The 18,589-nt window shown below is 41.5% G+C and overlaps 1 protein-coding gene across 6 annotated transcripts in view; it reads left to right on the plus strand.

Moving 5' to 3' along the window:
- The window catches only part of RALYL (RALY RNA binding protein like), a 257,854-nt gene that overhangs the window by 184,288 nt on the left and 54,977 nt on the right, over positions 1–18,589 (plus strand). Inside the window, exon 1 of one of the 6 annotated variants that reach the window (XM_081205064.1) lies at positions 5,627–5,880. The exons of the other annotated variants lie outside the window; for them this stretch is intronic. Coding sequence (XP_081061190.1) covers positions 5,844–5,880 — 37 coding nt within the window. The 5' untranslated portion in view covers positions 5,627–5,843. Of the gene's footprint in view, positions 1–5,626; positions 5,881–18,589 lie in introns of those variants that run through there. 6 annotated transcript variants of the gene reach the window in all.

The following is an 18,589-nucleotide window of genomic DNA, read 5'->3' on the forward strand; positions in this document are numbered from 1 at the left end:
GGGAATTGCAATGCAATATTCTTGCTGTTCTGATCAAATTGTGTAGCCAGTGATGAATGAAATGAAAATAACAGGTTTGGTGAAATTGTGCTCTTTAAAGAGCATTTTCCATGCATCCTGCCTTGGACTCTGAAACTAAACGTCCAGCATCAAGTGCTTAGATGTTTTAATTTATCATCACTGTGGAAATCGAATTCCTTTTAAAATCATATGAATATGTAGAGAGGAAGGAGCAGAAATCCCCATACCCAGCGGCCACTCTAAAGGGAGGCTGAATATTCTGTGTATGTGCAGCAGTCAGAAAAGGTGTGAAGCACATTAATCAGCCATTTTGGTAACTGGGCAGAACTGAGCAGATTGTCTCTTCAGGAATTATACTACACAGTGTGAAGAGACTGTGTAGAGCAGGCAGAAGATGCTGAGTACATCAGATATATGCAGGACCCCTGTGAACCTAGAAGATTACAGGTAAATTTATAGATACTGATTTAGTGAAACAATCATCCTAAAACGCTATGAGCCATTTATACCACACATCTTAATTTCAAAGAAAAGAGAAGAATGTGACCTGTAAAATTACCATATTTCATTGCATTAGAGACTTAGGTATAGCTGGTTAGCTGATGATCTTTCAAAAGAGAGGTTACATATTTAAGTGAGCTGAATATCTGTATCTGCATCTTTTCGGTGATAGTCCACAAGGTTTCATGAGGCATGACCTAACATGACCTCATTACTTAAAATTCTCGGCACACATTTACCCACCCTTGGAACTGATTTGACTCCACTAAATTATCTTCATTTGTGCCCAGGCTTCAAAAGGATTCCTTCTGGTATTTTAAAACTCCTCAGTTTCCATCCTTTACCTTGAGAACTAAGGAGTTATATTAGCTGTGCCTCAAATTTCCCCCAAACATGTGTTTTATTAATGCTGAGGTTATCCTTCTTTTGTTTGGTGGCTGTACTATCTCTTCCGCAATGAAATTGAAACCTGCAGATTACTTTCATCATGGCGCACTGCCTTAAAGCTTGGACCTTCATATGAGGCATATGAGGATAGTAAGCTGCCACCTCACTTGGAGAGAAAAATAAGCAACTTTGGTAGTTAATGGCATATCAAGATCCTGCTGAGGAGAACCTATTGAAGTCATTTATAAATCTCCCCATTGCTTGTAGTGCCAGCAATTGGGGTAGAACGCCTCTCAGATTTCTTTAAATGATAAAAACTCACGGATGATCTGAGCTGATGGACAAATTGCATATTATGTGGAATACCCATGATTAAGTATCATGAGATTTTGATTTATTCCCCAAAGCAGTGATGCTGGTGTACTGGGTATCTAACATCCCCCCTGCCTACACACACACACACACACACACACACACACACACACACACACACTCTGCTACATTAGAGATAGCCAACATGCCTTCAATATATTCCTGGACTAGAACCCACATTATACTTGACCATTGACCGTGCTGGCTGGGGCTGAATGGCTAGTCCCAGCAACACCTAGAGAACACCATTTGATGAATCTGTTGTATGTTTTCCTCTGCAGAAGAGCTCTAGAGGTCAAAATCTTGGGGCAAGGGAGTCAGAAAAATGGCTCAGGCAGAAAATAATTAAACACAGGGATAAACACACACATTGTACCTCACCACTTCTGCCATCCAGTTTCATACCCCAACACACACACTTTGCTTGTTGCTTTTGATCATTGGTGGATCTGAGGTCCTGGGTCCCACAGCCCAGGGAACTCCCAAGTGCAGCAGGAAACAGTCCCATGGCTGGCCATCAAACTGAGTTGGTTTTGATCACTGATGGATCACCTTTGCAGAGAGTGGGACAAGGGGTAGTGTGACCTTGTTCCTGCTTCTTGATCTCTCTGCGGCTTTCAATACCAGTGGCCATGGTATCCTCCTGGACTGGCTCTGTGGAATGATCATTGGAGATGTGGTCTTACAATGCTTCCAGTCCTGTCTATGGGAATGTGTCCAGGGAGGATGCTTTTCAGCCTGCTAGTGGTGATGATGTGAGGTGCCACACTGTAGTGTTTTATCCATGACACTATTTAATATCCATATGAAGCTGCTGGGAGCAGCCATTAGGAATTTTGGAGCAAGCTGCTATCAAGATAAGATAACACTCAGCATTGGTTCTATATAACACCTAGCTCTGGAGGGGCCGTTTGGCTCTGGGCTGATGTCTAGCAGCGGCGGTGGGATGCATGAGGGAAAATAAACTGTTCTTGAACCCTGGCAAAATGGCGGTACTGTGAATGAGTGGTTCTTGTGTCTGAGAATTTAGTCAGTTGCCTACAACTGTGCACGCCTGGGCCGACTTTGTACCCAGAAGAGGGTAGAACAGGGTGGGGTGGGGCATAATGGGGCAGGGTGGGCTTATGCATGCTCCACCGATGCTTATGATGACCCAGAACGCAACCCCTGTACAGATCAGGGGTTGCCTGCACACTTTTTGCTCACCAGCTTAAAACATTTTTGTTTAGGCGAGCCTATCCAAACACGCAGACGTTGACGTGTAAGAATTTTTTGGTCTACTGTTAATTTCAATTATTTTTAAAATCTTTTGACTGTTTTTGGAATAATAATTTTAATATTCATTGTAAACTACTTGGGTGTTTCATCACAATCAAACATTATATTGACTTTGTTAAATAAGTAAATTAAAACCACAGTAGTTCAGTCATAATGCGCTACACCTGCAGTAGCACCACTCGCTTTAGCAATGAATACACGGCAGTTGCTCTGGGTGGATTACAGTCATATTGCCTGGAAGTAATCTATTAATTAGGTTTTGCTGCTATCTTTGAGAAAGGTAATATAAGGCAGAAAGCTAATGTGTCTGCTTTGGGATAAAAACTAATCCTTTTGTTACCATAACAACATCTAGAAAACTCTCTAATCAAAATTCAATCTTAAGCATATAAAGTACTTTAATCCCCCCCCCCCCATGATAACATTAAAAACAAGACTGGTAGAAACTCTCAGTTCAGTTCCATTATCAGGAGTTGAGTTTGCTTCCGCCCAGGACTGTATTGTATTCCTGGCTAAAAATGTATAAGGGGGAGGACAACATTGTTGAGCTGTCTTTGAATTATATATTATATAATAAAATCAAAAGGTGCATAACGGTTACATAGTTCAAACAGATTAATTGTACTGACAAATATTACCCACCTTACCTGCCCAAAGGTTTCAGAGAGATGGTTGTTACTGTTTTAGATTATTCTGTTCATGTGCAGAATGAAAACAGCCCACGTCCGCACCAGCAATAGAGAATGCATGAAGCAGTTTTAAACATCATTTTCTGTAATCAACCTAAATTCATATATATATATATATATATATATATATATATATATATATATATATATATAAAATTGTCCATTTGCACCTTAGAGACCACCAGCTAAGTTTGTTCTTGGTATAAGCTTTCATGTGCATGCACACTTCTTCAGATACCAGATTCTTCAGATACTTCTTCAGATGGTAAAATTATAGTTATAATAATATATATAATTATATATTTCGACTGCATCAGACCAACACGGCTACCTATCTGAATCGAAAGTCAAATGTTAGTGCGCCTAGTAACTTCACACACATAAAAAGTCTTGTGATTGCACATTCCAAATGTCATATAGAAAGGTCACATGTTCATGCCTGCGAATAGCCCAAATTCCCATTTCTGCCTACCCCCTTTGGAAGGGGAAGCCTCCAGAGGCAAATTGCTGCCATATTTGTATGCAAATAGTGTGTGTGTGTGTTTCCTTCCTTTAATGTCCTGGTGCATACAAATAATTCCACGGCCGATTCCCCTCCAACCATAGGAAATCACTGGGCCTACTAATGTTACTCAGGGACCATATGTATCTGACATACGTTTGAACTTTATTCTGCGTTTGGGTGAGTAATCCCCTCAGGACTGGTGGGCAAGTGGGCAAGTGGATTAGTTCAGTGTTGAGAGAACTTCTTCCCTCTACAGCCCCTGACTGTGTGTGTTCTCAGTGGAGAGCAGGCCACTTCCCTGATTTGGAGCTACCATGTGTAAATTTGGACCCCTGTTCTAGGTAGTGGAGGGTCTCTGCAAGGATGCCAGAATGGAGCCGAGATTTCAGAACCTAACTTATAAAAGGGGCTTGTTATAGAGCAAGTAAGAAAGCTACCCCAGAAGGGGAAGGGTGGGTTGAAAAAGTGGAATGAGGACAAGAGTGCATTCTGAATGATGGGACAAGAGTGCATTCTGAATGATGGGGAATGGAGGAAGTCTTGTTACATTTCTGTAATTTGCTAAGTTGGATGGAGAAGGGGGAATCCTCTATGATGGATTAAACTGAAAAGCAGAGGAGAGTCAGGTATTCCCAGACCAAAGTAGGCCATCCATCAGGCAGAAATGCAAGGACTCAGGGAGGTCAGGCGTTTCCAGGCTTCAGCAGGGCTTCTGCTGAGCAGGACTGCGGGATGTTGTGGTGCAAAGAAGGGCATTCAGCAAGGAGCTTCAAGGGAGACTTTGGTGAAGCGGTTGTCAGTCACAGCATTCTCAAAAGCCCACTGCAGTTAGGAATCTGAGGACATTTGTGTTTGGAGGGGGTTGGGGTGTTTCCTGTGAGGAAGTTTCATGGAAAACAAAAAGGGTGGAGGTACCACTGATGATTTCTGAAAAGGGGATCTAAAATGTTTGATGATGTTGCCTTGGATTTCATCTGGATGCAGGGAAGCTTGGCTTCCAACATCTAGGAGCTACATTTCTCTGGTGCATCAAAGTGCTAGAACACCCTCCATTTTGTGTGGAAGGTGGAGGCTGGTCCTGGTATTCAGATCCCATCATCATTAGCTGCCAGGTCCTGACAGCTGCAAGCAGATGATATGGGAGGTGTGTGGACAATATGGAAAGGCTCTGGCAACACTAAGAAAGCGTTGTTGTCGAGAGCGGAACATACATAATGACTATTAGTAGTTCTCACAGTATATGGTCTCTCACCATGACAGCCAGTTAAGAGACAATTAGAGCACAGAGCTGAAGTGAAAAGCGGCTGTATGGGCAGATAGCTTGAACTTAGGGTATGAACCCTAAGGAAATGTGTTTTAAAGCTATACAAGAGGGAATCAACACTGACAGAAGTGACACCAAGGCATTAGAAAGACTTGCTTTTTCAACTTATTTTGCTCAACCCTTGCTCTTTACTAACCAAGCTCCCACCCCCATTAATTTGGCGTAGTAGAAAGCTTTTATTTTATTTCCTTCCATCCTGAATGATGTATGATTAGCAATACAGCAGAAGTTAAAATAAGCCCTGCTTTAGGGTAAGTGATTGTGGTACGTGTAACAATAAGTACATAAGTAATTAATTGACACTATTTCTTTTTAGTAGCTTTTTTTTCTGCTGCCACTTCACAAAATAGTTTTTAATTGCATGTACATTTATTTACTCCAGATCATTTCCTTGTCAGTTGCGATTTCCAAAGGAAGAACACTCTGAGGTCACTCAGGAAAATGATATCTGATTATTACATCATTAAAGCAACGTGGCTTGATTTATGTCTCCTCAGAGTGAATGGGTTTTCAGGAGAGGTGCTTAAACATTATCAGGAATAGGGGTGGAGCTCATTTTACCCCCAGGCAGCATTTGAGGCAATGGAGCTAGCAATATCTCCCCGAGATTGGACGAGAATGGTATTACCCCGGCTTTTCACTGAGAGATTGCTGGTTACCTTCTGTCAGTGAGCAACTGCCTCACTGCAGAGCAGAAGCACAGCCTTGACTCTTTTGTCCACGTCTCGGAGAGAATTGTTTCTTGGATAGCCAGATTTTCTTCAGGATGACTATGTACAAGAGCAAACGCAGAAACCAAAGGTGTAAGTATTCGCAATTCATTCTTGCATCTGTGTGCTTTTGTTTGTGCGTATATCCAATATAGAAAAATCGATTCAATGAGGAGGATCGTTCAGACTGTACGTTTCTCCTAATTTGATTGAAAACTGTGCCTTACTTTTTTTTCTGCAGTGGATAAAATAGCACAAGTGGAATTTTCAGTGATTTCATGCTACACTTTCTGTATGGTTAGGGGAAGAGGAGATCATAAGAATATGAGAAAAAAATAAGCTCACTTGTTACCATGGAAACCACCAGCAAGTGACTGCTTTATAAAATCAACAAGGAAATGGAGATCAAGTGCTAGTTCACAGCAACATAGCATCCTATATTCATATAATTATGATGGGATAGATGGGGGGGTTACCCTAAAAATGGGGGTGCAGGGAGGAAGAACAGCATTTGCATCACTACATTATTTTATACAACGTGGCTTTAAATAGATAGACATGTAAGGAGTGTGGCTGTTCTCAATTTTTAAGCTCTACTTTTGAAAGGAAGCAGCCGATAAAGCATAAAAGGAGACAGAGAAAATAGAAGAATGTCTGTAAACTTCATATATATATATATATATATATATATATATATATATATATATATATATATATGAGAACACAAAAGCAGGCAAAATCAACTCCAGGATGAATGAGATGTTATTTCTGTTTTCTTCAAACAAATACAGCATCTGCTTTGGTGTGCTCCTAGTCTAGCCAGGTTTGCACATTTGAGTTAAATGAACAAACTTGTAGGGTTCAAGCTGTCAAGCCCGCAGTAGTGTAGTTAAGATCAAAGGCAGTAATCATCATCAACAACAAAATCAATAGAAGTTCTGCCTCTGACTTCAAGAGAATTGTCCTTTCAGTCTCTTGCACGCACACAGCAAGGTGGGACTAAAGCGGGAATTATCTTGTAAAACAGATGGAAGACAAAAGGGGGAGGATAAAACACAAGCAAACATAAATATACTATTAATGAGAGTTTTGCTATGATCCAGTCTTTGTGAATCCCTGCAATTTGGATATACACAATCACACCTCAGCTTTAAGTTCTTGACTTTTTTAAAAAAACAAATCCAAAGTGTTAGGGGTTCCTAAAGCAACTTCGGTTTGGGAATGTCTGAGAGGATGAGATTTAATTTGCTTTCTTCCTCTTTACACCATATTTGGGAGAGGGTAGAAAAAAGAGATGCACCAGCTGTACACAATTAAGAGTTGTACACAATTCAGCTGTCATTTTATCCTTGTTGTTGAGTTCCTCCCGCCCCAAGAATGGCAACAGAATTGACTTGTTCCGCCCCCTGCCACCCATTTAAGTAATGTTACCCCTTTGCATCATTCCTCCTTTTTGCTTTTTAGTAATTGAAACTGTTTTTAAGTGTGTGTGAGAGAAAGGGAAGAGCTGATTTATCACTCTGGAGAAAAAAATTAATCCCACCCCATTTGAAGGCAACAATCCTAAAACTACTCTAGTGGCTCTAGGAACAGTTGTGTAGGAGGACTAATAGTTTCTAATTACATTGCATCAATAAACTTTAGTGTTGCATAACTGGCTATTACGCCAATTGGAAAGTGGTTATTACAGAAGGGATTAATTTATCCTGCATGCTTCATAGTACATAGAAGAAAACAGAAATCCTAAGCGGAAGAAAAATGAACATTTGGAAGCTGGGTCCATTCCAGTGTTATAAACACAACCAACAATAATGGTTGTAACTATTTCCAAGATCTGCTGGAAGACATTGTGGGGTGTGAGGGGGTATTTGAAATTAAACACATGTTATTTTAAAGGCATTTTGGTAACAGGCTGAAGCACAGCAGTGATTTATTCCTTGTTTGTGGAGCTGTGCTTAGAGTGTTGGACTTGGACTGGGAAAACACAGGAGAAAAATCCAATTAGTCCACTCATTTGAAGGCATCAGCCCTCAAACTACTCTAGTGATTCTAGGAAATGTTGTGTAGGAGGACACATAGTTTCTAATTACATTGCATACAGGACCACACTCCACCACAAAGCGCACTGGGCAACCTCTTGCCATTCACTGTCCGTTAACCAAATGAACTGAAAATGCTGCTGGTGGTGGAATGTACGCAGCCCTAAGAGCTGTTCGACAGTGGAGTGGACTCCCTCAGGAGGTTGTGGAATCTCCTTCCTTGGAGGTTTTTAAGCAGAGGTTGGGTGGTCATCTGTCGTGGATTTTTTTAGTTGAGATTCTTGCGTTGCAGGGCGTTGGACTACAGTAGATGACCCTCAGGGTGACTTCCAATTCTACAATTCTATGATTATAAGCTCCTTTGAGGAGGGGACAGATAAAAATGTAACGAACAACAAATAAATAAAAGGAACTAAGCTGTATGCTGCTGTGTGCTTCTCTTCCTCCAGGAAATTTGCAGAGTCCAAAATTGAAAGAGTGGCGCATAAAAGGCACTGAAGTTGGGGAGAGCGAGAGAAGAAGGAATAATAGATACTTAATGGCTGGGCACCCTCCTCTAGCTCTAGCTACAGTATGTTGGGTTTAATTGCAGCAGTTCCCTAGACTTTAGGTTGGTTATTTAACACATATTTTTACATACAGAGGGACACTCACAAACTACGGCTGGAACTTATTGGGGTGACTTTGTTGTTCCACAATACTGCGTATCAGGAATGTACTAATTCTAGTTCAAGGGAGAAGGAGTGATGGTTATCTGTGAGGTTGTGGCTGCTTAAACACAGCTTAAAACACAGCTAAGTCACTCCTTTTCTCAGTTTGTGGGGAAGCAGATCTAATGCAGTATATTCCAAGGACTAGATGTGGATTGTGATTGACGTGCTGTGCACATCGCTTTCCAAACCAATGGTGGATGCACACCAAGTACAGAGTAAAGGGACATGTGCCTTCGCCTACTTATCCAGATGCCCAGTGCTGAATGTTTCCAGATCTAACATACGGGAGCAGGGGTAGAAGAAGAAGCTTCTGTTCTAAAGGTTAAACACATCTCTCCGGTCTTACAGGTGTCTGGCTTTCAGTGTTTTCCACTGCAGCTCCCCACTAGGGTAGGTTTTCAGAAGGAAGGAAACAGCATTCCTGATTTCAAGGTTCTTTTGGAAGCACTGCTTGTCATAAATGCAGCCCTAAATAACTTCTGTTGGCATTGCTATAAATAATAATAATTTTAGCCTGTGGTGTTGTTGTTTTTTTGTGGGTTTTGTAAAACGAGTGGTTTTGCACTTATTTTTTGAAAGCTGCACCTATGCTTATCAGAAAGGAGGGGAGTTAAGAAACAAAAGTATTACAAAGGTATTTATTTAAAACTTGGAAAAGGCATTCATAGTCAGTAGCAAATAAGGCAACTGCGCTTTGTTCGTTTTTTGTCTGAAGTTAAATACTGGGTTTGATTTGCTTTTTAAAAATTTATTTATGCTTCCCTCCCATAAAAGCTTCTCCAGGTAACAGAAAGTGTGCAGGCATCTGAAGGAGAGAGGAGAAAAAGAGAGATTTTCTGCTCCATGCAACAACAACAAAAGGACCCTTGAGAGGAAAATATGGCACTTCTTGAAAGCCATTAACCTTTTCCACATTCCCAGCAGAGGTGTCTACTTTTTGATACCTCCTTGGAATTGGCTGTGCTACTAGTTTACTGTTGATCCATGCCTTTAAGTTGACATGGCACAGCATCTACACTGAAAATGTATGGAAACTGGTCGGAGGTTTAGGTAGGTCAGAATGAGGACTTAGGCACTGAAAGCAGAACGGAGAAAGGGAGTTTTGAGATCATTGTTAAGGGAGCATTAGATATCAGAGATACCTTTTTCTTTCTCGCAACCACTAAATACTATGCTGGCAGGACTCAGGGCTATGAGGGTTAGGCAACCTTGGCAGAAGCAGGGCTGGCAAGACTAAACTCAATCAGAAATGCATTCTGGCAGACGCTGTACTCCAAAACTAAATTTCAAAGGCAGTTCGGAGGAAGAGAGATGAAAGCTAGAGGCTCAAACAGAGATAGGCTGAGGCTGGAGCAGCTTCACTGGAGCAGGCAGGCTGTTGGGACTGAAGTGGGAAAGATAAAATGTAGGAAGCAGATGTTCCGAATTCAAAGTCAGCCATACCTGTTGTGTGAAGTCTGTAATATTTCAGGTGGTTTCAGCTGATGAAAGGGCCCTGTGAGGTGGAAAAGCCATTAGCAAGGTTCATTATTGTCATTCAGAATTACTGCATTATAGTTTCCTTTTCTGGAGAGCAGCTCAGGGACGTAGAAGGACTGAAGCACGCCACTGTGCCCATCAGAGATCTGTGGTGCCTGGTGGATACCATACAACTATGAAACACCCACTAGTAATATGGGCATCATGTCCAAATTTTGCAAATCTCTATTTCCTTTTCTTCAGACAGAAGTGGATAACCTGCCAAAATGTTACGGGATAGGGGAACAGGCCACCACATTCTGAGGTACAAGTTACGTATACCAATAGACGTGCCATTTTTTCAATCTGCTGAGCTGAGCCTGTCTCCAATTTTTGGATACTGTTGTTTTGCTTTATTTATTGTCCTTGATTATTTAATGTTCTTATTGTTGCAAGTTGCCCTGAGAGATGCATATGGGTTGAAAGGGTATCATATGCCAGGTGTGGGTGCTGAAATAAATAAACAGTGACAAAACATTGACATGTTGGTGCCAGATTAGGATAACCTTAGTCGTAATGAAGCCCTTTCTGTTAAAATTCCAGTCTGTCATAGCATTGCCTCATCTTACTGGAGGTACTCCCAGGTTTGGGGATCCACCAAATAAAATACATTCACAGACCTTCACACAGATCACCCACTTTTCTTCCCTTCCTACTGCTGCCCCCTGTGCTTTCTTCTTAATTTTTCATGGTCCCCTCAGTGGCAGAATCAACCATTTTCTCTTCCCCGGGGTGGGTAGCAAAATGGCAGGTTGGCTAGTGCATAGTGCCTAGTAAAGTGTCACGTGACCAGCTCCTCCAAGGCTGTAGTTTGCTTGTCATTTTAATTTGAAGCATTTCTGATCCCAGGGTGAGCGTGGCAGTGTGCTCAGCCAATCAGATGACCCTGGGTTCTGAGGTCATTGAGTGCATCATAGTGAGGATAAACCTCTTCATTTCTTTCATTGGTCCCTAGAACCCAAAATTGTCCTCTGATTGGCTCAACTCACAGCCAACTTTTCCAGGGGTCAGAAGTGTTTTAAAATTAAAATGGCTGGCAACCAGAGTGTTGATTGATGGTGACTCACTTCCTTTTCTGCTATTATTGGTCATTGCTATAGCACCACTGGACCATCTTTAGGATTATTCAGGATCCTCCTTTGCGTAACAGGGGGCTCATGCATCCTGTTGTCTGGCTCCACTGAATAATATACATTATCATATAAAGAGAAAGCTTCCTAAAGTGAGAAACTTAAGGTCCATCAACACTTTCTGGAAAACCCAATTGCCATTAGTTAAGATTCAGCACTAAACTGTGGGTTTTCCCCGGGAAACTGGGGCAAATGAAGGTTAGGATAAGCCCTAAATCCAGTGTTTAAAATTATCTAACTGCACCAGAGCACAAGAGAATGTAAAACAGAAATTAAATGTGAATTCTAACCTATCTAGATTTTGTATTTGGACTACAGACCATTTTAAGGAAAACACCATCCAAGTCACAGGTATAAAAAATTGCTGAAGAAATACCCTTCAAGGTATTGTAGGAGGAAATGAATCTTGATGCTAATGCTGTTTCAGGGCCATGACAAGTCAGTATAATGGGGGATAACTACTGGAAGACTTAAAATTGGATCTAGCATACATACTTGTATATCATTGTGTGGTCAAGATGGCATTGTGGTCCAGATTGGGTTTTATTTCCATTGTCCTTTGAAATGACCTTGAAACTCAAATTTTATTTCCTCCCTGCTTTTTACACACCCATGTAGCATGTTTGTCTTACAAAAGAAGGCTTTGTGGCTGAAGCTTCAGCCTTGAATAGTCAGATTGTTTTCCCATCAGATCCTTAAGTGGGCTCATTTGTTGTAGGGCTACAACCTCATGCAGTTTGGTACTTGCCTTGGTTTCCACCTTCCCTGTAGGGCAGGTAGCTTGGAAGAACAAACCAGCAATTTAGCCAGTTCCCGTTAATACTGGAAACAGGACCTTCTGTCCTGTTTGACCTTGAGCTTTGCTGTGATTCAAAACAATGAACTTCTTATTCCTCTTACAAGCTCTGATGCTCAATGTGAATTGCAATTCACCGTTGCCAGGTTTTCTCTACATTCTCCACATTTCAAAGAAATTCCCCGAAGGTGGTAAGCTATGATTTCCTCTTTACACTAGCTGAGTTGAGGTGCTAAGTGCTCCCATGTGTCACACAAATACCTGAAGTAGTCATGGTTCCTCTGTTGTATTGCATTAAGTTTAATTGTTGGTTTATTTCAGTAAACAAGGTGACATTTTAACCACCCCAAACTGGAGCACTGTGAAGACATTCACTAATTAGGAAGAATAGCTTCAGCATTTATTTTCCTGATTTACTGTGCCCTTAACTTTGTGGCACATCAGACCATTATATGGCTTTAAACAGTGGCTGTCAGGTTTCAGCACAACTCATGCACGCTTCCTTTAGGCATTATCTGATACCATTCTCTGATGCTGTTCAGATGTTGTAAGGCAGAGGGTGGTCAGAAAGTATATTGGAATCTACTGGTAGATATCTGGGTGATTTGCAGTGAATCAATAGCAAGAACAAGGAAGCTCCTTCAATTCTAAATTGGACTGCTGAGATGAAGAAAGCCTGAGGGTGGGAGACCAGAGTGGAATCCAACATAGCACGAAGTCTATCTATCCTTCCATCAGAGCAAAGATGCTTCCTTGCACAATGGAATGCTCTCCCTCTCTCCTCCTGGACCAAGGCACCTTATTCCTTAATTCTATGGGTGGTAGATTACCTCCAGAATCAGAGATAGCATGCCTCTGAACACTACTGTAGTTTCTGGGGAAGGGCAGCTAGAGGGGGCTATTGCACTTAAATTTGGCTTGTGGACCCCACATGGGCTCTGGTGCTTAGCCACTGCAAGAACAGGATGGTAGATAAGCCTTTGGTGTGAGGACCTATCAGGAATCTTCTTGCATTCTTTCCTCCCTGGCAAAGAAAAGCTACTTGAAGGAGAGCTTGGAGAGTGATGGGCAGAGACAACAATGCTGAGGTAGTTGGCTAAATAGTCAAGCCATGGATCTAGCTATCTAATTTTGATCCTACCCTTCGTCCAAGTAGCTCTGGGTGGCCTGCAGCATGGTCCACCCTCCTGTGAAGTAGGTTAGGCAGTGACCCAGTGAACTTTGTGGCCAAGCAGGAATTTGAACCCACATCTTCCTAGTCTAGCCACTGCATCATACTCAATATGTATGAGCCAGCTTTGTATGTCCAGCAACTTACAAAATGTTTGATAAGGCTGAAATGCATCTTGTGCAAAAGATAAATTTGTTTAGTGTGTGCTTTAAACCCTCAACAACCTGATCTCCTCCACATGTTTTGGAATAGTGAGTCTTGTGCTCCATAACATCTGGAAGGAGCCAGGTGGACAAATCAAATACATGCCCCCCTCTCCCAGGAATTGCTGGTGTTCATGCACAAAATAATATATTTCTGCAATTGTCCTAAAATGTAAACTCTTATTTAGTGCAGTTTTGTTACTAGCCTAATCTTTATGCTTCTTTTTGAAATACAAAAGTGAATTCTGGTTTAAAAGAGAACAAAAGGTCAGACCCAACCATTTGTGAAGCTCATCCAGACTGCTGTTTACGTCTCTATTATGCTGATAAACATTAGCTGTTTGGAAAACCTAATAATCTGATTCATAAACAGCTCACACAAGCTGGTTTAAAACTTCTCTGGCTGTCATCAGAGAAGTAACCTTAAATTTTAAGTAATGCAAGTACGAATTGCTGCAGCTGTATGCAAATTGGAAGTGAGGATTGAAATTTATATACAGCGCTCAGAATAATTGGCTTTTCCAAAACAATTGCCTTTAACAAACTGACACCTGCGTGGCTGAAAATAACTAGGCTCTGTATCTAAAACCCCCAACAGAATAGATAGCTGAAGCAGTTCTTTTTAGTGTGCTTTGAATAATTTCCTGTATCTTAATAACATTTCCAACACAAGTGACACTTGAGAAAGAAAGAGTCGTGGCTGACAGAAAAATAAAATGCTCCTTGATTAGATGTAACCTGCCACTACAGTTCTACTGTCTAAGTCAATTGCAGAATCTGCTTTCGTGAACAACTCTGAGGAAAAGAAGGTCAGGCATCTGTGGAGGATGCTTGGATACAGTGGACAACATTTTGTACGTTGCCACCTTGCAGGAGTGAGGAGAAATCTATGCTGCCTTTCTTGAGTCACTCTCCTGAACAAATTGGCCCAATCTAGTATTAATGGGCACATTTTAGTACTGATTAAGAACCTATCTGTATTCAGGCCACATAATAAAGGTTAGAGATGGGGAGAAGGGACAGTTTGAACCTTGTACATCTCAAAAAGGTCGTTTGTAGAGCTTGAAAAGGTGCAGGAAAGGGCAACTAAAATGATCAAAGGGCCTGAAAAACTCCCTAGGAGAAAAGCTTACAATGTTTGAGGCTTTTCAGTTAAGCCAAAACAGGAATTGGGGAAATGATACTAAAAGGAAGGGTCAGCTAATTAAATGAATTCTAGAACATTCAGGAAAGACAAAATGAAGGATTTCTTCACACAGTGCATAGTTAAACTCTGGAATTCCCTCCAGCAATATGTGTTAACGGGCCCCAAAGGGCCTCCAAAAACCTAAATGTTATATGTATGCGAAGATGCATATGTAAACACACATTAAAAGCCACCAAAGTGGCTCTAAAATACATGCACAATATAATAACTCTTAAAAAAAAAGCTTTGCCAGTGATGTTGCATGCTCAAAATCCATTCACCCTAAATAGTCTGCACATTGCTGATCCTGAACAGGCCATTTAGGGAAAATTGAGAAGATCCCTTTTCCCAGATCGTAGGTTTAAAACAACAACAACAACTTGTCCAAGGAACCCTTCTACTGACGACCACACCTTGGAACAAGAGTATTGCAAGGCTGGTAGCACCAGATAAAATTCTGAGCACAACCCAGATATATAAGTCAGAGCATACAAGGCTCTGGGCAGAAGTTACTCATCAGGAGAGCAGTTCTGTAGCATTAAACAGCAGCCCTTTGGGTGGTTGCAATATACAGCTGTCTTTTAATTTTGTGGCTCATAGCTATGTGTAAACTCTTAAAAAAATAATTTCCCAGAGATGATAATCTTCAAAAGACCCTGTCATGCAAGGGAAATTGAAACTCTTAAATTGAAGGGAAAAACAATAATCTCATTCACCTTCATTTCTTTTCCTCCAGAGATGGTTACTGGCTTGCTTCTCAGATGGTTTCTATTGCTTGTTTTGTGTTCGCTTTTTAAAAAAATGGATAATTGCAACCTTTGTAGGAAAAGATAATTGCACTTATAGCCTGCAGTGGTGGTGCAAAGCAGGCATTCAAGTGCTGTTGAGCTCTGTTGACAATTTGAGAATGATAACGTAACTACCTTACCCGCAAACAAATGTAACTTTAGGATTAATGGTGTCTGTATTCCTCAGACGGTGTCCCAAAGGCTTAAACTGACAGAGTTGTAAATGAGTTTGGACAGAGATTTCTCATCACAAGCACTGGGTAATATTATCTCCCTCACACATAAGCACTTTATACTTTTTATTTGTGTCTGCCACATCATGCTCTCATACGTCAGTGATTTTCCCTGCCTGCAAGGTCACATCCTGGCCTCCCCATGTTACCGCCTCTTTCCTATATGCTTGGAAGAACTGGGCATCTAATAATGAAAACAGGAATTGTAAAATTTATCTTATAAAATTTACTATTATTATTCAATCTCTCTCTCAGGGATGTTACACAGCTTATATGGCTGTGAATGTGCGCACATACTGGGTGTTACCAGCATCATGTAGATCACGAGTGTCAGATTGTAGATCAGGATCTACTGGTAGACCTCTGGGTGATTTGCAGTAGATCAAAAGGGAGCCTGACTCCCAGTTATTTAACTATAACAAAGTGCTTTCTCCACAAGTGGAGAAGCATGGGGTAACCAGAATATAAGAGCCTGCTGGATCAGACCAGTAGCTCATCTGCTCCAGCATTCTGTTTTCACAGTGGCCAAACAGATACATTTGAGAAGTCTGCAAGCAGGACATCAATACAGTAGCACTCTGTGCACCAGCGATTCCAAGCAGCTAGTATTCATAGGTATCCTGCCTCTGAGAGAGGAGGAAGAACATAGCCATCATGGCTATTATTGAGCCATCATTGATTGTCCATTATTATTATTTATTGAATTTATATGCCGCCCTATATCTGGAGGTCTCAGAGCAGTTCACAAAAAAGATCACAATATATAAAATAAAAATAAAAATAAAGTAAAGTAAAAACAATAACCCAATAATACCCCCCCCCAAAAAAAGAGCCACATTTTAAAAGGGTATAGGATGTTGATCTGGTCAGCCAAAGGCCTGGTTAAAAAGGAATGTTTTTGCCTGGCTGCTAAAGCTGTATAATGAAGGCGCCAGGCGAGCTTCCCTGGGGAGAGCATTCCACAGACGGGGAGCCACTGCAGAGAAGGCCTGTTCTCATGTTGCCACCCTCCTGACCTCTCGAGGAGGAGGAACATGAAGGAGGGCCTCAGAGGATGATCTCAGGGTCCTGGTAGGTTTGGCTGCAAGAACATAATTTGACTGTGAGATCCGTTCACATTCCTAGGCTCAGAATGTGTTCGGAGGTGCCCTGTTTTGTAAGTCTAAGTGTCCACATTTGAGCATTTTACTTAGCTTTGAATCCACTTTCCCCCATTTGAATTAGGCCAGAATAGTCCACACCCGCAATCATTTGTATATGAGGAACAGCTTTGGTCTTTCCCATTCATACTGGTATGTGCTCCCTTTTGCATTTGTCCCTGCCTTCTAATTTCTTAGTTCTCTTTTGCTGATGAAGTGCTGACAGGGCATGTACACAGATAACTTTGCACATTATTATTTTTATTATTATCATCATCATCATCCAGAAAATGCACAAAAGCACATAGTCAGGCAATTGTAAATTCTTACCACACACTTTTGCAATTTTCTGGTTTTATGTAAATCTGAGGGATCAAAAGAGGCAGGGGAATGTAAGGCGTCACTCCTCTGTTCAGGAGTGTGCCAGGATCAACAAGGAAGAAATTAAAGCAATTGTAAATTCTTGGCACACACTTTTCAGATTGCTGCGCAATATCTAGTGTAGAATTTTTTTATGTGGTTTGCTTGTGTAGTTTTCTGATTTTGTGCAATCTGAGGGACTGTGTGTGTGTTTGTGGTAGGGTAGGAGGGAGGGAGGGGGGAGGGGGGCACCATTCAGGAGCCCACCAGAAATAATTAAGGCCACAGCCAGAAAAGAAATAAAAAGCGTACACTTTTCAGCTTGCTGCTGTTGTAAACATTTTTAATATGATTTACTTGTGCAGTTCAGTCCCCAACTATTCCTGCCACCATCACTGATGCTGCCACCTCTTCCCGCTCCATGGCTTCCACTTACTTGACTGCTGCTATATTGTGGAAAGTGACTGCTTGAGCTGGACCCAGATCATTCCTCTTTCCAAATAGAACCCCCAACTCCTGCATCAGCTGTCACCATCGCCATGGCCATAACAGATGGTGAGAAGTCTACCAACGCCCAGCTTTGGCCCAGCATTGGAGCAGCAGCCAGTTCTTCTGTCTTCCTCTCCACCCAGCTGGTCCCCAGATTAGATCTATTATTCCTATCTTGAAACCTCAGTGGCCTTGGCCACCTTGTTTTCAATTCTGCTGTGGCCTGCACCCCTAGCATATTTCCTAAGCAGTTTTATTGCATGTGTGGATTCCTCTGCAGGAAACAGGAACATGCAGCCAAAGTGGGGCTGTTTGAAAGCCCTCTTGCAAACAGTTCTCTTTGCAGAAGCTACGTGCCTATCCTCCTACCCACCCAACACCTCACCCCCTGACAACTCCAAATCATTCCAGGCAGCCTGACACAAGGCAATTTGGGGCTGTCTCAACCCAATTTGGTTAAAGCATGGATGATTTGGTTAAAGCATTGAGCTTCGGCTGAATCCTGTGCACCACACTATTATTTTCTGATGCTTTTGGTTAAAATCAGTGCAATATGGAATGATTCGGTCCACCATCGTATTCAGAATGGCAGCTGACAGCATCCAAAACTTGCTCCTGCCTCTCAGGAACTGTCGCACCAAATTGGATGACAGTATCTTCAGATGTGACCAAATCAGCGCAGTTTGGAATGGTTCAGTCAGCCATTTTGATTCAAAATGGTGTCCAGTGGTATCCAAATATAGGCCCAAACCTGCTCCTTCATCATACAAATTGGGGGGTGTCCAGACTGGCACAGTTCGGAACCATCACAGTTCTGTCTTCCATTCACTGTTTGGAAAAAAGATGATAGTTATACTTCAGTGACTATTTCATTCTTGGGACTGTAGACAATCTTGTCAGGTTGTCAGGCTTTATTGTCCTTCATTTAGATGCGATTGCAAAGCAGTAGATCAGTGGTAAATTGTAGCATTCATTGTCATAAAGGACTTCTTTATTTTTTATTCACAGCAATAATTAGTTTAGAAATGAGCATAATT

The sequence above is a fragment of the Podarcis bocagei genome (assembly GCF_964188305.1).
Source record: "Podarcis bocagei genome assembly, chromosome: 8".
NCBI classification, from domain to species: domain Eukaryota; kingdom Metazoa; phylum Chordata; class Lepidosauria; order Squamata; family Lacertidae; genus Podarcis; species Podarcis bocagei.